Below are 22,265 nucleotides of genomic sequence, written 5' to 3'. Positions count from 1 at the left end.
TTAGGTTGAAGTACTAAAATTACTAAAAGTAAAAATATAAATAAGAAAATAATAAATACACACACATATATACATACTTTTAGTAATTATTTCAGATAAAAGTTTAATTCTCAAAAAAGATAATAACCTAAAGTAAACCTAAAGAGAAATAAAATAAAATACAATATATATATATATACCAAACACATAACACAAACATATAAAATCAAAATAATTATATATCCAAAACGATTCACAGAAATAAATAAAATGCATTAAACTTAAACACATTTTAAAAAGTCATAATTTCATTAAACAACTTAAAGTTGGGGTTCTTGAAAGAAAAATGGCTTTTTTTTTTGTCAACCATCTCACAATTTATTACAGCTCATATACAGTACAATTGGAATAACATCCAATAAATTTTTTCCAGTGTATGCACACATTAAAATGCAGATTTTCACTTGTCTCCTATGGGATGTTCTAAATGAGCAACAGTAATGAGGAGGGCGGACCTTAATGAAAGGTCAAATAAAGAGTGGTGTGTCATCTCACATCTGTCATTCCTCAGCCAGCGTCCAGAGCCGACCATCAGCACTGAGTTTGTGTTCAGAGACCCGCAGGTGAACGCAGGCCGTGTCTGATGGTGTTTGCGTGTAATGAAGTGTGAATGCTCACCATTGGCTCCGGTGTTCACAGACGTGTTTCTGACAGGATGAAGCTTCTCTGATCCATTTCAGCTCAAACCGCAAAACAACAGACACTCTGGAGGACAGCAGACACCTTCAGTAAGATGAGCTCTGGGCTCTCTGAGGAAGAATATACCGAATATTAGATAAATAATTCATCAAAACCACAGAGAGCTCTACATTTAACTCAATAACCAGTTAGCCGAGAGAAACAACACATTACTGCAGAATTATGCATCATACTATCTATAATATCCGCAATCATCAAGATTACATAACATCTGGAATAATGGAAGAAGACATATGCTTAGTGCTGTTTGCTAAAACAAACATTACTGATCTGTTGGAACATAAAACATCTGAAAATAAATAATTTAAACAAACATTGAAGAAAGAAAAAATGTTTTAAAATTAGATTATTCAAGAACATTTTACATTCAAGTAAATTTTTTTTTTAAATGTAGTGTTTAATTTGATGTTTATTTGATATTTTATATATACATATACACATACACACACATACAGTATATATATATATATACTGTATGTGTGTGTATGTGTATATATATATGTGTGTGTGTGTGTGTGTGTGTGTGTGTGTTTATTATATTAGTACTCTAGGCTACATTTCCAGTTTTACATGTTTCATCTAGTATTTATATTTTCTTTTATTTCATATATATATATATATATATATACACAAACACAGTATATATAGTGTCAAATTTTAAAAATGTAGAATTACAACTAATTAGTATTTGGGGTGAAAGTAATTTATATTTTAATATGTTGTAAATAAGCCTGACAAGATTGTTACACTGAATGACATTTTAGTGGGTGTCTTCTGTAAATTAGGGAAAAATGTATGATATTTATTTCTTGCTCAGAAAAGCAAAAACAAAAATGCAATTAAAGAGAAAACTTTTACCTTTGTTTTTTGGAAAACAACAATTTAAAGCAGTATTACACTTATTTTTTAAGCTTAATTATTCGTCTTTGACCCATTACAATGCAAAAAAAAGTCATAATGGTCCTACCAAAAATTTTAATGCATACATTAAATATATATATATATATATATATATATATATATATATATATATATATATATATTTAATGTATGCATTAAAATTTTTACCATTTGTAGGACCATTATGACTTTTTTTGCATTGTTACATAGTTTTTTTTTATTTCTATATAATTGATTTTTAGGTGTATTTAAAATTTAATACATCAAAAAATACGCTTCAGTGAGAATCTAATGAGAATTACCATTAAAAATAATGAAACCATCTACAAATAACCCTAGCAACCATTCAGAGCACCCTAGCAACCACATTGCAATGCACAACAAATCGCCCAGAAGCAACCAGTCAGCATCACTCTCGCATCGTGACCTTTGCACAGTCAAACATCGCTGACATTTTCCTCACATGAAAAATTCCAGTGTCATATTTTTGAGACTGTAAATGACAGCTATCCGCTCCTCTAGAACTACAGAAACCAAGCCGACTTTCTCTCTCTGGTTTCACCTCAGCGCAGCCGTTTAAAATAACGTTCTGTTCTTTCTCCTCCATCTCGCCACTGTGTATCCTAGCAACAACCCTTTCTGTCTGTGTCACTGTTTCGACTGTGTGTGTGTGTGTGTGTGTGTGTGTGTGTGTATGTGGGCACAAATTTATAGAAGCAATTTCCCAATTAGTCCTGTGCATAAGTCATATCTGATAAAAACAGACCATACTGACGTCACAAAACCTGCCAAGTACATGCATGCCTTATATTTCTCCCCAATATTCAAAAGATGGAGCAAAAAAACAGTCAAAAGGGTAAATTTATCTATAGCATCTAAGAGCTGAATAAACACACTTTTCGTTGATGTATGGTTTGTTAGGATAGGACAATATTTGGCCGAGATGCAACTATTTGAAAATCTGCAAATATTGAGAAAATCACCTTTAAAGTTGTGCAAATAAAGTTCTTAGCAATGCATTTTAATTATTACTAATCAAAAATTAAGTTTTGATAGATTTACGGTAGGAAATTTACAAAATATCTTCATGGAATAAGATCTTTGGCACAAAAAAAAAAAAAAAAAAAAAAACTTTGATCATTTTGACCCATACAATGTATTTTTGGCTACTGCTACAAACATACTCATGCGACCTAAGACACATATTCTACATTAAAATATCATATTTAGGAGCATTACGATTTTTTTGCATTGTGAAATTATTTTTTAAATGTTTTTTTAAATGCATTTTAAATAAAATTACTGCAAAAACATTCTAAGTTGTAAATATGAGTATGTTTTACAAGAAAATACTTTAGTCTTTCTGCTTCAAGATTTCATGTTTTTTTTTTTTAACTCGTATTTAATTTATTTTTTACGCATTTATATGTAATACTTTTTAATGCATTCAAATAATTGTATTACAGCAATGAGATTTGCGAAAAATAATGATTGTTTATTCTTAGTTTTTATTGCTACTTTTATCTTTTATATACATCTGTTGCGATTATTTTGATTATATTGATTATGAAACTTTCCATATAAATAAACTTGCTTAAAAATCACAAATAAAATTCAAAATTAAAACTTCTGAAAAAGAAAATCTGTTTAATTGTCATGAAAAATTATGACACACATGCACATAATTCCTGTTTGTTTGTCCTGAATAATAACTAATTTCAAACTTCATTTGAAATTTGAATGCATTTAGTAATTTAGCAGATGCAAAATGAAAACCAACAAAAGAGCAATATATAAATGTTGTGACAAGTCTCAGTTATAGTAAATTAAAAAAAACAAGTAGATAGAATAGAAAGAATAGGGAACTAGTGTTAGAGGGTCTTTTTTAAATAAAAATTAAAAGTCGAAAGAATAGAAAAAGAACAGAATAATAAAATAATAATTTATAATAATAAAAGCAGTGACATTTTCAGTCAAATTAAGTCTCAATTTAGTCTACAGACCTTCAGATCAGATCAAAAACATCTATGAAAAACAGCCATTTTGTTTCTATAGAGTCACAGTTTCTCTCTCCAGCAGCGTCTGTGTCTTATATTACTGTATGATGCACGTCTTTGTGAATATCATCCCTCTAATGGATGCATTTGTGTCTTTTATATCAAACCTGCATGAAATCAGTCAAACATTTAATGCTAAAACTAATATACTGACATCTAAAGAGGAAATTTAATGACAACAAATAAGAAGCACACATTTTCGGATGAAACAACACGTCTGTTAATGAAGCAGATGCAGAATTGTCTTAAATTGTAAATATGAGTATGTTTTACAAAGAAAATACAATTTTAGTCTTTCTACTTCAAATTTTCTTGTTTAAATCAATGTTACTTGCAGTTTCTTTGTAATTAATTTCTACACCAATATTTTTATTCTAGGATTGATTTTTTTTTTTTGCGCTGTGCTATTTTTTACACTCGTATTTAATTTTTTTAATGCATTTATATGTAATACTTTAATGCATTCAAAATATTGTATTACAGTAATGAGATTTGCAATTAAAAAAAAAGATTTTGTTTATTCTTAGCTTTCATTGCTACATCTGTTGTGATTATTTTATGATTATTTTTTATTATTTTATGCCAATTTGAATTGCTATCGCATATGAAACTTTCCCTATAAATTTAACTATAAGCTGGAAAATCACAAAAAAAATCAAAATGAAAACTTTATTTAATTGTACATTTAATTGTCAATGATGCACATCCACATATTCCTGTTTGTTTGTCCTGAATAATAACTAATTTCAAACTTCATTTGAAATGAATACAGTAGTAATTTACCAGATGCAGATAGAGAGAGTGCAAAAGAGCAAGTCTCAGTTATAGTAAATAAATAAAAAACAAGTAGATAGAATAGAAAAAGAATAGGGAACTAGTGTTAGAGGGTCTTTTTTTTAATAAAAATAAAACAAGTCAGAAGAATAGAAAAAGAACAGAATAATAAAAGAATAATTTATAATAATAAAAGCAGTGACATTTTCAGTCAAATTCAGATCTCAAATGAAAAACAGCCATTTTGTTTCTATAGAGTCACAGTTTCTCTCTCTAGCAGCGTCTGTGTCTTATATTATTGTATGATGCATGTCTTTGTGAATATCATCCCTCTAATGGATGCATTTGTGTCTTTTATATCAAACCTGCATGAAATCAGTCAAACGTTTGATGCAAAAACTAACATACTGACATCTAAAGAGGAAAATTAATGACAACAAATAAGAAGCACACATTTTAGGATGAAACAACACGTCTGTTAATGAAGCATTCGCATGCACCGAATGATTTACGGCCAATATATGAGTCTAATCATCATATTGGACAGCATCCATCTGCTCCAATCCCCCATGTGTCCTCAAACACCCCCCTCCACACCCATAATGCCCCGCAGGAGGACATACCGATGCATCCCGAAAAACACAGACGGCCAGCATCCACGGTACCCCCTCCCCCACATCCAGCTCACCTTCAGCGAGGATGGAGCGACCGCCAGACGGCTGCTTCTCCTCCGACACGACAGACAGTGGATCAACAACACAATACATAAAGAAACACGCCACCGAACCATCCGATGGGGTAGAATTACTGGGCACTAGCAGCGGCCATCCATGCTAATTCTCCATCTCTGGCTCTCTCTGTGTGTTTATCTGTTGCAGATCTCGTCTCTTCCAGTGCTGTCTTCTTTTTTGCCTGACAACACAGTGAACTGAGCATGCTCAGTGAGAGCCAGCAGAGTGAGTCATGTGACCTACAGCTGACAGGAGAGAGAGAGAGAGAGCGAGAGAGAGAGAGAGAGAGAGAGAGGCAATGCATTTAAATGGATTGTCAGGAAAAAAGATCAAACCCACTATGTTCAAAAGCAACAGTATATTGATTCTTAATGTATTTTTAGTCATTTTATTTTATTACATTGCTGGCACCTTGTGTTTTTGATGCACTGCCAAATTTGTGAGTAAATCTAGTTAAATGATGGGTCTGAATGTCAAAACTAAAACTGAAAGAGTGAGATGAAGATGCAGTTTTTACAAAATATCTCATTTTGACTCATACAATGTATGCTACTTATGACTGGTTTAGTGTTCCAGGGTCACAAACTAAAATAAATAAGCACTAACAAATACGAAAATTACTAAAACTAAATTTGAAATAAAAATATTTTTAAAAAGCACATAAAATTATTAAAACATACATTAAAAAACCTGAAAATATTAATAAATACTATATTTTTAGATAAATAATTTAATTCATTAACTTGATGTACTAAAATAACTAATAAAAATAATATGTAAAAATGACTAATAATAATTTACTGACATAATAAAAAAACGTAAATAAAGCTGAAATTAAATAAAAGATACATATTAGATAAAAAACTTAAGCTTAAAAAATAATTTATTTAAAAACAAAAATGGGAAATGTTGCTTTAACAACTAACTAAAATAAATAAGCACTAACAAATACAAAAATTACTTAAACTTCATTTGAAAAACAAAATTTAAAAAGCACATAAAATTATTAAAACGAAAAAAACAAAAAACGAAAATTAAAAATAATAATTCAAAATATGAATAAATACTATATTAGTAGATAAATAATTTGATTCAGCCAGTTCTAAAGGCAACAGCTCTTTTTTCAATTTGATTAACTTGATGTACTAAAATGGCTAATAATAATTAACTGAAATAATTTTAAAAAATTGAAATCAAACTGAGATTAAATGAAAATGATGAAAAACAGAACAGAACCTAAGAAAGTAAAAAAAAAAAATGTTGCTTTAGCAACTAAATAAAATAAACAAGCACTAATAGTAATAAATAACACAGAAATAACTGAAAAAACTAAAACAGTACTAAAATAATGCACTGAAATAATAATAATTCAACTGAAATTCAAATTCATAAATAATTTTACAAATTAAATGTGACCCTGGACCACAAAACAAGTCATAAGGGTCACTGTTTTGAAATTGAAATTTTTAGATGCAATTCAATGTAACAAATTGCTTTTATGTATCAATTAACAATAGAACTATTCAAAGTCTTTTTTGAAATAAAGCTGAAATTAAATGAAAGATACATATTAGATGAAAAACTTAAACTTAAGAAAGTTCCATTTTTAAAAAACTAAAATGAGAAATGTTGCTCATAAAATTAAAATGAAGAATAATTCAAAATATTAATAAATAGTAGATTAGTAGATAAATAAATAAATAATTCTATTATTTTTATTTTTATTATTATTATTATATATAATTATTATAAATTAAAAATAATTTTAATTTAAGTTTTAATAATTTTATGTTCTTTTTTGTATTTATTTTTGTTATTTCTGTTATTTTATTACTATTTATCTACTATTATTTACTATTAGTGCTTATTTATTTTAGTTAGTTGCTAAAGCAACATTTCTCATTTTTGTTTTTTAAAAAATAAACTTTCTTAAGTTTAAGCTTTTCATCTAATGTGTATCTTTTATTTAATTTCAGCTTTATTTTTTTATTTCAGTGAATTATTATTAATTATTTTAGTACATTGCATTAATAAATACTATATTAATAAATACATAATATTAAAATAACACAGAAATAACTGAAAAAAACAGATTTAAAAAAAAAATATTTTAATTCAGCCAGTTGCAAAGGCAACAGCTCTTGTTTTTATTTTGATAAACTTGATGTACTAAAATAACATAATAATTCACTGAAATAATAATAATTCAACATAATTTTAAATATAAATAATCAATAAATAATTTTAAAAGGGTCCTTTTTTTCAATTGAGATTTGTGATGATTAATGATTGTCTTTTTAATCTTTAATTTGATTTTATTACATAGCTGGCATCTTGTGTTTTTGATGCACTGCCAATTTTATAAGCAAATCATGTTAAATGATGTGTTTGAATGTACAAACTGCAACTGAGGGAGACAAAAAGAGCAAAATGAAGAGAATAAAGCAACATCTGTGTCGTGATGCTGCATTAGCCGATGGCAGTGTGCTATTTTTATCAGCAGAGTCTATTTATATCTCTGTGTGTTTTTATCATTGTGAATTGAAGACATTTGTATACAGTATGTTCATGTCATCCTGCTCTGTACACCAGCTCTAGTTTTGTGGTGTGACGGCCTCAACCGTTACCGTATTAATCAGAGTTTACCCTGCTTACCTCGTTAAGAGCCTCGCTGCACACAATGACCTCCAGAGCGAGAGACACTGAGAGACACAGAGAAAGAGAAAGAGAGAGAGATAAGCCATTATCCAGCTCGTCCTCGGCTGCGTGACTCACGTCTCTGAGAGAGATACAGCGCTGTCTCATATCCTGCCGTCCTGTAAAAAAGACACTTGGATTAATTATTCATAAACACTTAAAATAGCAAATGCCTATTTTAGAATCGACTAAAGCAGAACTGCTTTAAAATTAATGAGAGGACAGTAGAGGACATCTTGTTCGGTGTGTTTTAGAAGTAATTCAGTGACAAATTGCTTTTATGTATTTATTAACACTAGAACTATTAAAAATTAAATAAAAGATAAATATTAGATGAAAAACTTAAACTTAGGAAAGAAAAAAAAGAGAATTATTGCTTAAGTAACTAACTAAAATAAATAAGCACTAATAAGGACTAAAATTAATACAATTAAATTAAAAAAAAAAAAAGCACAATATTATTAAAACTTAGAGTTATACATAATCTGAAAGTTAAATAAATAAGCTTTTCATTGATGTTTGGTTTAGGATAGGACAATATTTGGCTGAGATACAACTATTTAAAAATCTGGAATCATGGGTGCAAAAAAATAAAATAAAAAATCTAAATATTGAGAAAATCGCTTTTAAAGTTGTCCAAATTATGCTCTTAGCAATGCATATTACTAATCAAAAATTACGTTTGAATATATTTACGGCTGGAAATTTACAAAATATCTTTACATTGGAACATGATCTTTACTTAATATCCTAATGATTTTTAGTATAAAATAAATAATAATTTTGACCCATACAATGCTGTTTTAGCAACCAACTAAAATAAATAAGCACTAACATTTACTAAAATTACTCAAATCTGAGCTAAAACAATTTTTTAAAGTGCACATAAAATGATTAAAACTTGAATTAAAAAGATTTTTAAAAATAAAAAAGAATAATATTAAATATTAAGAAATACTATATTAGTAAATAAATAATAGTCAAATAATACAGAAATACCTGAAATAAAACACACAAAAAAACTAAAACTCCCAGGCAACAGCTCTTAATGAACTTGATGTACTAAATTAACTAATAATAAATGACTGAAATAATAATAATAATTCAACTGAAGTTCAAATTCATAAATAATCAGTTGTATTATCATTAGTATTTTATTTATTTATTTTATATTGATATATTGTTATTTATACATCATCTGAAAGCTGAATGAATAAGCTTTCCATTGATGTATGGTTTGTTAGGACAGGACTAACTATTTGAAAATCTGGAATCTGAGGATGAAAAAAAATCTAAATATTGAGAAAATCGCCTTTAAAGTTGTCCAAATGAAGTTCTTAGCAATGCATATTACCAATCAAAAATTACATTTTGATATATTTACTGTAGGAATATCTTCATGGAACATGATGTTTACTTAATATCCTAATGATTTTTGGCATAAAAGAAAAATCGATCATTTTGACCCATACAATGTTTGTTTGGCTATGGCTACAAATATACCCATGCTACTTAAGATTGGTTTTGTGGTCCAGGATCACAAATAATAAATAATATATACATACTTTCAAAAAAAAAAAAAAAAAAAAAAAAAATTAAAAATAAAACTTTAACTAAAAATGAAAAATAAAAAATATATAAACTTCAAAATATTAATTCATAGTAGTAATTGAAACTATAATGATGCTGAAATAACACTGCTAAGAGAAACATGAAGTAACCATTCAGTATGTGCATCTGTTGGTAAATTCGTATATGTGCGCTTTTATTCCTCATAAAGGAGACAACTTTCTTAATAAGGTATCGGCTTTATTGTTCTAAAAATGTATTTGAAAAATAAAATCAGTATAGAATATAGAGCGTTAAAGTTAAGAAGAAACACTGCACGTGGAAAAAAAATACTGTTTTTTCATGCACCTGTCAAGTTTGAGATTTTTGGCTTGTTGGTGTTTCATACTAGTGGTAAGAAAACATCCAAAAGACATTGTTAAGTGTTTCTTTTATAGCACTTTATCTATTTGTGTCAATAGATTTCAATTACAATATAGATTTTTAAAGGCTGTTTCCTCAAAATGAGTTTTTTCTCCTACACTGAGCCATAAATCTCCACTTCAGTAGCACTTACACACACCAAACTTCACATTTTTATTCAGATTCCTGTCTATATCCTGAAGGTTTTTACAGAGGGATTTGCTCATATATCATTTGCTTGATTTTATACAACATTTTATTCCCCCCAAAATGGTAAACAATACAGAGTTTTCTGTCTGTTCTAAGTTTTTCCTTAACTATGATTGAGTGAAAATATGAGATACCCAAAATTCCCTCTGTATAAACATTTGACTCTAATATGTTGAACAAATTAAACAAGAATTTTGAAACTGACTTCATCCAGTGTTTAGATTTTTGTACTAGAAATGTATGCAAATTAGTGGATATTTCATTAAATAATGCTCATCTGCATATTTAAACCTAACATTTTAGAAAACTTGTAATACAAAAAAGAAGTTTGCAATTATTAATGTAATCAATAAACTGGGTAAGTAAGGTGAGATTGATTAAGATTGATTTTTGATTGCAGACTTTGTTGTTATTGCAAACCTGAACTCAGTTTGAGCCACTGTCCAGAACACTGATGCAGCTGACAGCCAATCCAGAGTGCATCAATGGGATTTATGATGGGATTTGACCACTGCCTGTCTGCAGACAGCAGTGGCGGCTTACAGGTCGAAGTTTGCATGGATTGGAAGATGGGTTTGAGAGAGAGGCACAAGGACACACAGCAGGTGAGCAGCGGTCAGTGAGCGAGCGGCCGTCAGGTGAGCAGCGGTCAGCATGGGCAGCGGGAGCAGCAGCAGCGGTGGAGCCGTCGTGGAGAGCAGGTGAGTCCAGACACCTTCACCTGGACACAGACGTGCAGATGGTCAATGTAGCATGACAGCAACAAACTAGTCTCAAAACAGACTCATCTTCAAACAACAACCAATACTATTGAAATGATGCATCCTCAGACATGCTAGTCCTCAAATACAGTTGAGGTCAAAAGTTTACAGAATCTGCGAAATGTTCATTATTTTAGCAAAATAAGAGGGATATACAAAATGCATGGTAGTTTTTATTTAGTACTGACCTGAAAAAGATATTTCACATAAAAGGTGTTTACATATAGTCCACAAGAGAAAATAAAAGTTGAATTTATAAAACTGACCTTGTTTAAAAGTGTACATAGGCTTGATTATTATATTACATACGCTTATTTTTCCTAAACTGTTAAGGAAAACATTTTAGAAAAATCCTTCAGGTTCCACAAATTCTTTGGTTTTCCAGCATTTTTGTGTATTTGAATCCTTTCCAAATATGACTGTATGACTTTGAGATCCATCTTTTCACACTGAGGACAACTGAGGGACTCGTATGCAACTATAACAGAAGGTTCAAACACTCACTGATGCTCCAGAAGGAAAAACCACGCATTAGAAGAGCCGAAGATTGAAGATCAGGGTATTTTTTAACTTGTTTTGTCTTCTGGGAAACATGTAACTATCTTTTGTAGCTTCTGAAGGGCATTGAAAACAACAAGATAAAATTAAGAAAAGTGTGCACATCTTCGTTCTGTTCAAAAGTTATCACCCCCGGCTCTTAATGCATGTTTTTCCTTCTGGAGCTTCAGTGAGTGTTTGAACCTTCTGTAATAGTTGCATATGAGTCCCTCAGTTGTCCTCAGTGTGAAAAGATGGCTCTCAAAATCATACAGTCATTGTTGGAAAGGGTTCAAATACACAAAAATGCTCAAATTTCCTATTACAAGTGGATGTTCAATTAGGTTGCAATTAAATGCAAAGGTTACCATCAGTTTTGAGAATCAAACACGGAATAAAAGTCCAATGCATATGCTTTTGAGAATATTCAGATATTTCCATGTGTAATATTCCTTCATTTCTGGTTTAAGTACAGAAATGAATAGTGCAGATTTCAAATCTGTGCAATAAAAAGGGTGCATTTGAATCTTTAGCTTTGTTCTGAAACTCACCTTGATGCTGCTGATCTTTTATATCTTGCATTGGCTATTCCTGCCCACATTCTGTGCATATAATAAAGAGACAGAAAAAAATCACTGCCATTGAAAACAGCATATGCACACTAGAGGGCGCTATTAATTAACAAATGAAGGCCTCCAAGTCTCCAAAAGACACAAGTATACTGTTATTTATATAATTCATCACTTCACATTTACATTCCTATTGTAAATTACACAGTTGTCTATCACTAACCAGTGTTAGTACCATGGTACAATGATGGTATCCCATGGAAATAACTGATTCATATTACCAGACAGCTTTGATGAGCTTTTATGAGTCATGAAAAACGTTTTTTTCCATAATGTGTCAGTCAAAAGCACAGTGCTACCATTGTGCACGTCCAAAAAACATTGCAAGGTTTTACATGTGAACATGCCATACGTATAAAAAAACATAGTAGCCTACTACTATGGTACTCGTTGAGTAAGTGGCATTTGTTATATAATCATATTAATTTAGAGATGATAGTTTGTTAATGTTTAGTGTCCTTACATCGCTAATGTAAGCTATATGCGATATATAACGGTGAAATATCTCAGTGTTTGCTCTTTAAAGAGTTAAAAGATGACCGCTGATGCTACGTGCGTCTGCGCAAGTCTCAACCACAGGAATCAGGATGGATTAACGCGGAAGTGCATTCATTTCGCTGTATGCACTCTATATATAAACAAACGAGTAGATTTATATGGCCAATACGTCATTTGTATTATTTAAACACGTGTTTTAAATTATCAACAAGCACTTTGACGTTCATTTTCCGTTTAAAAGCAGAACAGTACAGCATCCTCATGTCACGTGATCTCCTCGTGCTCAGGCACCGTGCCTCTCCTGCGCTCTGATTGGATCATTCCACTTCCCTCATATTGCGTTTCATAATCCCCCATCAGGAAGCTTGGATTTGTTTATCAAGTCTTTAGCGCATTGTTGAGTTTCCTTTCGTTGACGAAACGTCAAGAAACTTTTAGAGATCTTTCTCTGCAATGTTATAATCAAACACCGCTGAAAAAACACTTATAGTGGCATTTTTTATAGTGTGACGTCATTCGTATCAATCCGCGTGCGCCTTTGACGGAAGTAGTTCCCGGTAGGTTTGGCAGATCACCTTGAGCTCTCGATCAGGAGCGCATCAGTCACGGCCGACTAGCAGCAAACGCAGGTGAGTATCTTCACTGCAGCACCAACACAAATCAACATTGCTATAATCATACAGTTAGGTTTTTTCACTAGCAACGTTGTTGTGAACAGTTTCAGCTTAGGTTTTCTTCCGTCAGAGTAGCTGCTCTCATAAAATAGCGCAGGTTTTGCTCATCTTCAGTTGGTGTTTACACATCCTGCTGAGGATTTTAACCGTTTTTGTGCTAGTTTTGTATTTAATTTGGCAAACGTTCATTTTTAGTTGATTCCCACCACACTGCACGTCTTTAAACGTATGTTTCACTGCGGTTTCCGCTGTTTTATCCTTTCTAACCGTCTCTCTTGACATTCATCGTCTTTGTCATTTTAATATTGATAGTTGATCAATAACCGTCGTTCATTATGAATTCATTCGAATTGGAGGCTTACGTGCGCGCCCTCGCGCAAGAGTCTGCGCTGGCGGAGAATGTGACGCAGAGGCGGGACGTGACCCGCAGCGCATCCGCCACATTCGCCACATTCTCCCCCAGCAGGACTAGAGCAAAACCACCTGTGTGAACACAGATAATGATGATGATGATGATGATGATGAAGAAGGTGATGTTTGATCTTCAGAGAGGCTCTAAACGCTCAGTTTGCTATGCACTATGCACTGCATTAAGTTATAAGTTATATAAATGCAGTAATGAATGAATGGTGCTGGCCTAAAATCGCGCCCCTGCGGGCATCTCAAGCGCAGTCTCTGGCTCTCATCGTGTGGGAGCGCACACTTCATTGATGGGTGCTAATTATGATGCTGCATCATGTTTCTGCGAGGGAGGAATTGGACAGTTCTGTGTGTTTGTCTCGCAATCACATGCATTGACACTTTTTGCCTTGTCAGATTTCAAGTTTGGCTCTTACCTTGTGTCTTTTTGTTCGAGATTGATTTGTCAACTGCATTGCTTGTTGGCTCTCATTCAGAAATGAATTGAGAGCTTTTAATACTTCCAAAGGCATCTTTATGTAGAACACAGTTAAGGTTAAGGTTGTTCTGTGCCTGTTGTTCTGAGACTAAATTGTGCTTGAGTTTACATCCTTGCAGTTCTGTTCTTTCTGTCACAAAATAAAGAATAAAAAAGATATTTGCAACTTTTTATCTCACAATTTTGACTATTTTATGCCACAGTTTTCACATTTGGGAGTTAAACTCACAATAATTATAAAAGTTGCATTTACTTTTTTTATTCTGTTGTGGAATGACCTTCCGTAGCATATGTGACCCTGGACCACAAAACCAGTCATAAGGTTAAATTTTACTAAACTGAGATGTATACATCATATGAAAGCTTAATAAATAGGTTTTCTATTGATATATGGTTTGTTAGGATAGGACAATATTTGACCAAGATACATCTATTTGAAAATCTGGAATCTGAGGGTGCAAAAAATTCAAAATACTGAGAAAATCACCTTTAAAGTTGTCCAAATTAAGTTCTTAACAATGCATATTACTAATCAAAAATTACATTTTGATATATTTATAGTAGTAATTTTACAAAAAAAATCTTCATGGAACATGATCTTTACTTAATTTCCTAATGATTTTTGGCATAAAAGAAAAATCATTAATTTTGACCCTGACAATGTATTTTTGGCTATTAATACAAATATACCCCAGCAACTTAAGACTGGTTTTGTGGACCACAAAACCACTCATTTTGTGAAATTGAGATTATTACATCATCTGAAAGGTTTGTTGGCATAGGACAATATTTGGCAGAGATAACACTATATGAATATCTAGAATCTGAGGTTGCAAAAAAATCTAAATATTGAGAAAATTTAAAGTTGTCCAAATGAAGTTTTTAGCAATGGATATAACCATAAGTTTTGATGTATTATGGTATGAAATTTCCAAAATATTTTATGGAACATGAGTGAATTTAAGAAGCTAGTATTAAAATGGAATGATATAAACATAGTACATTTTATTTTATCCATAAATTATATCATATATGGGCTATTCCCAGAAATGCTAGAGTAATCGTGTTTGAAATGCCACCCATAGAAATGTGCATTTATATATTTCTCTAAGTGTACTTAAAGGATTACTCCACATCCAAAATAAACAATTTACTCATCCCCATGTCATCCAAGATATTCATATCTATCTTTAGTCGCAAAGAAATTAAGTTTTTTGAAGAATACATTACAGGATTTCTCTCCATATAGTGGACATCATAGGTGCTCAATGGATTGAAGGTTAAAAATGCTGTTTCAGTGCAGCATCAACGGGCTCTAAACAATAGCCAAGAAATAAGTGTCTTATCTAACAAAAACACTCTTCACAAAAAAGGTAAAACATTGATGTAGGATGATTTTGAAGTTAATGAGATGGGAGTTTTTTGACATACCCTAACTGTCTTTAACATTTCTGGTTAAAAAGTGTATACATATACATTGGTTTATTTTCTTTAAAAAAAAAAAAAAAATCTAAAACAATTGTTTCACTAGTTAAGACCCTTATTCCTCGGTTGGGATCATTTAAAGCCCTTTGAAGCTGCATTTTTAACTTTCAATCCATTGAGCACCATTGAAGTCCACTATATGGAGAAAAAGTTGTTTGCGACTGAAGAAAGAAAGACATGAATATCTAGGATGCCGTGGGGGTGAGAACATTTTTTGGAAATGTTTATTCTCAAAGTGGAGTAATCCTTTAATTAAATGCAATTCAGTTAATTGTTCTTCCTGTCATTCCAATTTCAAACATTGAAATGGAGAGCACATGCATAAATTCTGATTTGTGCTGAATATGCATAGCTTGAATTCAAGTGTGCATTAAATTAAGTTTATTATAAACAGTGTTGGCACTTGTTTCAACATCGACTTATTCAAACTGTCAACGCTTTTTCAAGGAAGCAGTTTTCAGTTCTGCAGTGAGTGTGTGTCGATGCAGTATGGGAATATTTGCTGTAACATCCGGTTGAGTTACACCAGAATGTCAAAAGCTTCCACTAAACCAAGAAAAGAGACCAACAGTAAAATAGCCACCCACAGCTCTGCAGTGACACAAACTGGCCTTTCATAGACCTCACCAGGGACGTCCCAGTGCTCAGTTATTAGTCGTTATGCTGAATCACAGAGAACAGACTCACCTCAGCCGCTCTTTGCTGCAGTAAAACACCTGTTTGGCTTCACAGACTGTAGATATGAGTCCTTCTGAGTCCCACTGTGAGTCCGTTTCATACTGGTGCAATCCCAACTGGTCCTTATGGCATCCACTTCCTATTTTAGCCCAGCATTGTAATGTGATCTACACTAAACAAGGTGGCCCTGTTGTGGCCAGTCCTCAACTCTACCAGTGTGTTTAGGCACTCATGTTGGCCTGGAGCCTTAATGCTCGTGCAGGACAGTAAGTGTGCGTGTTGCTTGCGTGTTTTATCCTCTCTGAGGGGAAGAGGATTTAGTGCTCAAACTCCTCGGCAGCACGATATATGCTGCTTCTTTCTGGCTGGCATCCGTGTTTGCAGCGCTGCGATTGGGGAGAGAAGGTCACGCACACTGGCACTGCTCTGCAGGGCTCTGAGAAACACACAATGCCTTATTTCCCAAAGCCGAAGGGCCTACAGGTGGGTTTAGGAGTCAGACTGCTGTTTCTGATGAGTGAAAGTTTTGTTAGGCCCAGAGGACATTTATAGTTAGTTACTAAACCAACCAGTTCTTGTAGGCATGTATTGTTTGTGTACAAACTCATTCAGATCATTGTAATTGACTGTGTGTGTGTTTAGATGCGGGATTGCGGTGGATTAATAGACGTGCACTAAAGTTAGACAGCATCAGTGCTGTGACAGATACAGAGGTCAAAGGAACACTAGATCATAGATATGACCCGACACAGCTGTAGGGCTTAAGGGTTGATTCTGCTGCGCTTTTCTTTCCATTGAATTCCATTTATATGCATATGAATGCAGGAGAAACGCAAGAAATTTCCAAAGTCTGGTGAACTATTTGAATTTGTATCATGTGACGACTAGTGATCAATGGAAGTTCAGCATGATCTTTTAGATGATTTGCAGGACTGCAGTGTTGCAATAAAGGGAAGTAGAGTACATATTTTTACAGTTTGGCTGTATTATACACTACCAGTCAAACTATTTTGGACAGGAAGTCTCTTCTGCTCACCAAGCCTGCATTTATTGATCCAAAGTACAGCAAAAGCAGTAATATTGTGAAATATTTTTACTATTTAATATAACTGCTTTTTATTTTAAAATATTCTAACATGTAATTTATTTCTGTGATCAAAGCTGAATTTTCAGCATCATTACTTCAGTCTTAAATTATCCTTTAGAAATCATTCTAATTTGCTGTTCAAGAAACATTTTTTATCATTTATTATTATCAATATTTAAAACAGTTGAGTACATTTTCCGTTTCAGGATTTCTTGATGAATAGAAAGATCCAAAGACCAGCATTTATCTGAAATAAAAAGCTTTTGTAATAATATACACCATACCATTCAAAAGCTTGGAGTCAGTATCATTTTTTGGCAAAGAAATAGAAATCAATACTTTTGTTTAGCAAGGATGCTTTAAAGTGATAATAAAGACATTTCTAAACTTAATCTTTCTAAAGATTCTTCTGAACTTTCTAATTATCAAAGAAACCTAAATCAACTCAATTTGTTTTTAATATAATAATAATAAATTTTTTTGAGCAGCAAATGAAAATATTAGAATGATTTCAGAAGGATCACGTGACTGCAGTAATGATGCTAAAATTACATTTTAAAATATTTGAATAAAAAACATTTTTTTTTAATAAAAATATTTAGGTTTTTGGCTTGGTGAGCAGAAGAGACTGCTTTAAAAAAAAACTATAAAAATCTTATTGTTTAAATTTTTATAATGTATAATAAAAAAAGACACGAGTGCATGATTGCTAAAGTGATGTTACAATCATTGCACTATCCATAAAAATTAAACATGCACAAAGTCTGGTGTGACTGGCTTTAACTGGGGGAAAAATTATATTATCGTGCACAGCAATGTATGAAGTCAGCTATATAAGTGCGTCCAACTTTATATGCAGTACACTCACGCAAAGTGATATGTACTATATAGCTAATACCAATTCCTTGATTGTTTATATTGTCACCGATTTTAAACTATGTTTTTGCACATCTCTAAGCTGTTAAACATGACAATAAAAAATCTGGCACCATTTCTAGGATGCCAAAATCAAACGGTATGCTGTAATACAAAAAAAAATTAAGATCCTAATCTTACTGAAATCTCAGCTGATCAAACAGTTATTCATTGTATATAAATTGTGGAAATATTGGTGCCTGGAGACTATAGTGTAACTGAGTTTTTAAAGAGTAAATGTGTGATAATGATTATGAATTATGAAGAAGGTATATTAAGTTCAAAGAGTAGATTGACTAGGCCCTCCAACACTGTACGTTCTGCCTAACACACCCATTTCAGTTTTTGGAGTCTAATAATAAGCTGATGATCTGAATCAGGTTGAGAACCATTGGACTAGGTGATTAGTGATGCTAGGGGGTTCCTTTATGGTTGCTTTAAAGGAGTTCTGATCTACATAGGTCTCTGCATATATTAGAAGTGCTTTTTAATATGACTCTTGTATTTTCTACTATTTATTAATTTTATTATACCATGCCTTCCCAAGCCTTATTATTTAAGGAATTCGAATTGCAGTTGTCCAGTTTGCTTTGAAAGTGAAATTGTTCCTGTTCATTGGGCTCTGAGATCAAGCCTGTGTTTGCATAGCTGGGATTTTTGTAGATAAAGCAGGGGATGTGCTTATAAAACAGGCCTATAATAACAAGACATTCATGTGACATTCATTTCCAGGCTAACCCTGTTGACCTTCAGTGTCCTTGCTAGCATTGTCTATTGAGCTACATAGCATGAATGCAGTCAATACCTGGAGTGAAAACAGCTGCATGTGTGTAGCATAAGTAGCATCTCATTACTTTACACAAACCACAGTCTGCATCATTTCCTGTAGTATCTAGATGCAGAAAAGCCCCTCCTTTCACTATGAGTGAGGCTCACTGCACGAGGGCCTGGATTTTCCACTCTGCCTGTCTTAGTCATCACATGACTACGTGAGGAAGAGCGTGTTTGTGGTGATGTGAATCTCCTCACGTACGACAGCCCACCGTGGCATCGATGCGGTGTGGCTTTATTAGGTGCAGTTAAAAATAGAATATAAAGTCGGCAACACCTAAGCTCCAAAAGTATCAAAAATATTTATTGATACTTTTGGAGCTTTGGTGTTGCCGACTTTATATTCTATTTTTTACTTGTTGCTTTTTGGTCGAGCACCCTTTTGAGACTGATGTGCGTGCTTTTGTTTCATTTTTCTTTATTAGGTGCAGTGAAATCCTCACCAAACCCATCCTGCGGTCATGTGACTGGTTTCACTTTCCAGTAGGAATATTTCATGCAGATAGATGACTATGCAAATTGTTGAATGCATCTGATTTGATTCCGAAGCTATGATTCACAGTTCAGTCTGACATGATGCTGGTTTTGACATGCGTGTGCCAGCAGAGCTATATCAGGTTGTCTTCAGGCTATATCAGGTGGATTATCTCTGTTTTAATTTGAGCTTTGGTAACAGCCCCCTTAAGATACAAAATCAAGGTCAGCTCAAGCACACAAAGACCAGCTCGTGGGGTTGTGTGTGTTTGATTAGTGCTGTATGACTTCAGAGACCATAAAGACATGTCATTGTTCGGTCACATTCTTAGGATGTGTGTAAGTTTGTTTGTATAAGATTAATTGGTTTACTGTTCTGTATTCTGTGTGTTTGATCTTCACTCTGCTTTGCCCTAACATGTTTTGTAGCTATAGATACATTTTTCTGTAATGAATGTACAGTTCCTCGTCTACTGTAGGTCGTCATTGCTTTGTTGTTTTTTTATTTCAGTTTTTCTGCAAACATTAAACTGTTATACTTGATAACAAATCTGTTAAGAAAATTAACCATGGTTTTAATTGCTTATCATTGTTTGATAAGCAAGATATCTGATTGAAGTCCTTGAAATTCAAAAATAAATTTTTATTTTTACAGTATCTGCACGAACCCTGTCAGAAAGACTCTGATTCAGTACACTGGATGTGAGTTCAGGAAATACCTTTCAAGTAAACAAATCTGAAACCCTCTGGTTACAAGCCATAAACCAAAGCCTAAACCACTGAAACACAGAACGCGTGGAAAGTTTTATGTTAACTTGCTACTACTCTCATGTTTCTGGAGTACTGGAATCTGTTGCATAACATGGACAGGAAACATTCCTTTTCACCACACCTTCGCTACACACACGGACATCATGTTCTGTTCAATCTGGCATGAGGATAGCACTTTAGCTAAATTTATGTGACTCTAAATTTTCAGCAAAATGCTTTTAACTTTTTTTTATGGTGTCAGGCTCCCTGCGGAGAACCTGTCACTGTTTATGCTATTGAGTTTAAATCAGGGTTAATCACTACAGTCTGCTATGTTTACCTTACCTTTAAGATGTACTCTAGTTTTCAATCATTTGTTCAGGGGTTCGTACCTGGTGTGTAAAGTGCTTGAATCTGACTTTTTGAAATTTAAGGCCTGGTAAAATCTTGAAAATAGCAATATTTCTGAAGAGGTACTTGAAATAATCATTTGATTCAGATCTGGATTTTGGAGCAGAAGTTTGTGAATCATTTGATTCAGATCAGGACTCTGGAGCGCGGATCGCCAATTATTTGATTCGGATCAGAACTTTGGAGTAGGTTTGCAACTATTTTGCTTTAGATTGGGACTTTAGAGTGTGGATCGTGAATCATTTGATTCAGATCGGGACTTTGGTGCAGGTTCGTGAATCTTTTGCTTGAGATCCGGACTTCAGAGCACGGATTTTGAATCATTTGATTCAGATTAGGACTTTGGTGCAAGTTCGCAAATCTTTTGATTTAGATCGGGATTTTAGAGTGAGGTTCAAAAATGATTTGATTCAGTCCGGGACTTTAGACTATTTATGGCAAATCATTTGCTTCAGATCAGGATTTCAGAGGGGTTTTGCTTTTCTTTTCTTTTTTTTCTTTCTAAATGATAGAAAACATCAAACAATTAAGGCAGTACAGTTATTAAAACAAAACATAGAACAAATGAAGAAAGTATACACGAATACAAATTAGTTTTTTTTACTGTATTAAAAGTGTAGTGTACTTTGCATGTGCTTCACTTTTTGTTTTATTAGTATGTATTTATCCATCCATTTTTTTTTTTTTTTTTAGTATTTGAAAGACAAGACATTGTTTGATAAGTGAGATCTCTGATTGAAGTGTTTGAAAAACGAAAAAGTAGTGCGTAAAGTCCTTGAAAGTTCTAGAAGTTAATTTTATAGTATCTGTACTGACCCTGTTTGTTGTCTCTATATCCATTATAACAAGTCAATTGATCATGTGGATGTCATTACATTGGTCTCTCTCTCTCTCTCTGTAGGATAATACCAGTCTCTTCCAATATGCCCCACGTTAAAGCTCAGGATATGGGCTCTGCCTTCATCCAGACGCAGCAGCTCAACGCTGCCATGGCCGACACCTTCCTGGAGCACATGTGTCTCCTGGACATCGACTCTGAGCCCACCATCGCCCGCAACACTGGAATCATCTGCACCATCGGTCAGTGGATGCTCAGATAGACATTTCAAAACGAATGTCCTACAAGCTCTAACTGCCACTCTTTCAAACAGCTTTATAATACAGCAGAAATAGAATGCATTAGCTTCTGTGATCACAATTCCGCACATGCTCTGGAGGGTTATATGTCGTTTAAATCTTTAATTACTCCAGGTCCTGTCTGATGAGTGCTGTTGTGCTTTAGCTAGGGCTGTAACGTCCCAGTCGATTAGTCGATTAATTGGTCGATACGGTCTGGTTCGACAAATTCTGATTGGTCGATTTTTTGCCGCGCTCATTTCATCAGTTTGGCCGTGCTTATTTCATCAGGTGGAAAGCACTAATTGCTAATGGGGGTGTTTTCAGAGCACCCCTGTTTCACGGGGAACAGTCTGTTTTCAGAACACCCCCATTGTTTTCACTGTTTTGGATTAGCCCAACCCACTGGAGAAGAGAGACAGATACATAGGCTTTTGGGGCCG

General features: G+C 33.1%; 2 protein-coding genes across 9 annotated transcripts in view; one reads left to right on the top strand and one right to left on the bottom strand.

The window, feature by feature from the left end:
• Positions 1–5,371, bottom strand: part of LOC141345611 (protein mono-ADP-ribosyltransferase PARP6) — a 34,376-nt gene extending 29,005 nt beyond the window's left edge. For all 6 annotated transcript variants that reach the window (XR_012357047.1, XM_073850490.1, XM_073850492.1 and 3 more), the window contains exons 1-2: positions 5,158–5,371; positions 658–788 (exon numbers count right to left, since the gene is read on the bottom strand). Coding sequence is in view for 5 of the 6 variants with exons in the window: in XM_073850490.1 (XP_073706591.1) it covers positions 658–660 (3 nt within the window). In the remaining variant the exon portion in view is untranslated. The remainder of the gene's footprint in view (positions 1–657; positions 789–5,157) is intronic.
• Positions 5,372–10,638: 5,267 nt separating this feature from the next.
• Positions 10,639–22,265, top strand: part of pkma (pyruvate kinase M1/2a) — a 31,951-nt gene continuing 20,324 nt past the window's right edge. Inside the window, exons 1-2 of one of the 3 annotated variants that reach the window (XM_073850983.1) lie at positions 10,639–10,779; positions 21,608–21,786. In XM_073850983.1, the coding sequence (XP_073707084.1) occupies positions 10,733–10,779; positions 21,608–21,786 (226 nt within the window). In that variant the 5' untranslated portion in view covers positions 10,639–10,732. Of the gene's footprint in view, positions 10,780–12,981; positions 13,133–21,607; positions 21,787–22,265 lie in introns of those variants that run through there. The other 2 variants (XM_073850982.1, XM_073850984.1) reach the window with 2 other exon arrangements.

This window comes from Garra rufa, chromosome 11, assembly GCF_049309525.1.
Source record: "Garra rufa chromosome 11, GarRuf1.0, whole genome shotgun sequence".
NCBI classification, from domain to species: Eukaryota; Metazoa; Chordata; class Actinopteri; order Cypriniformes; family Cyprinidae; genus Garra; species Garra rufa.
This window is presented reverse-complemented; position numbering and strand designations above follow the sequence as displayed.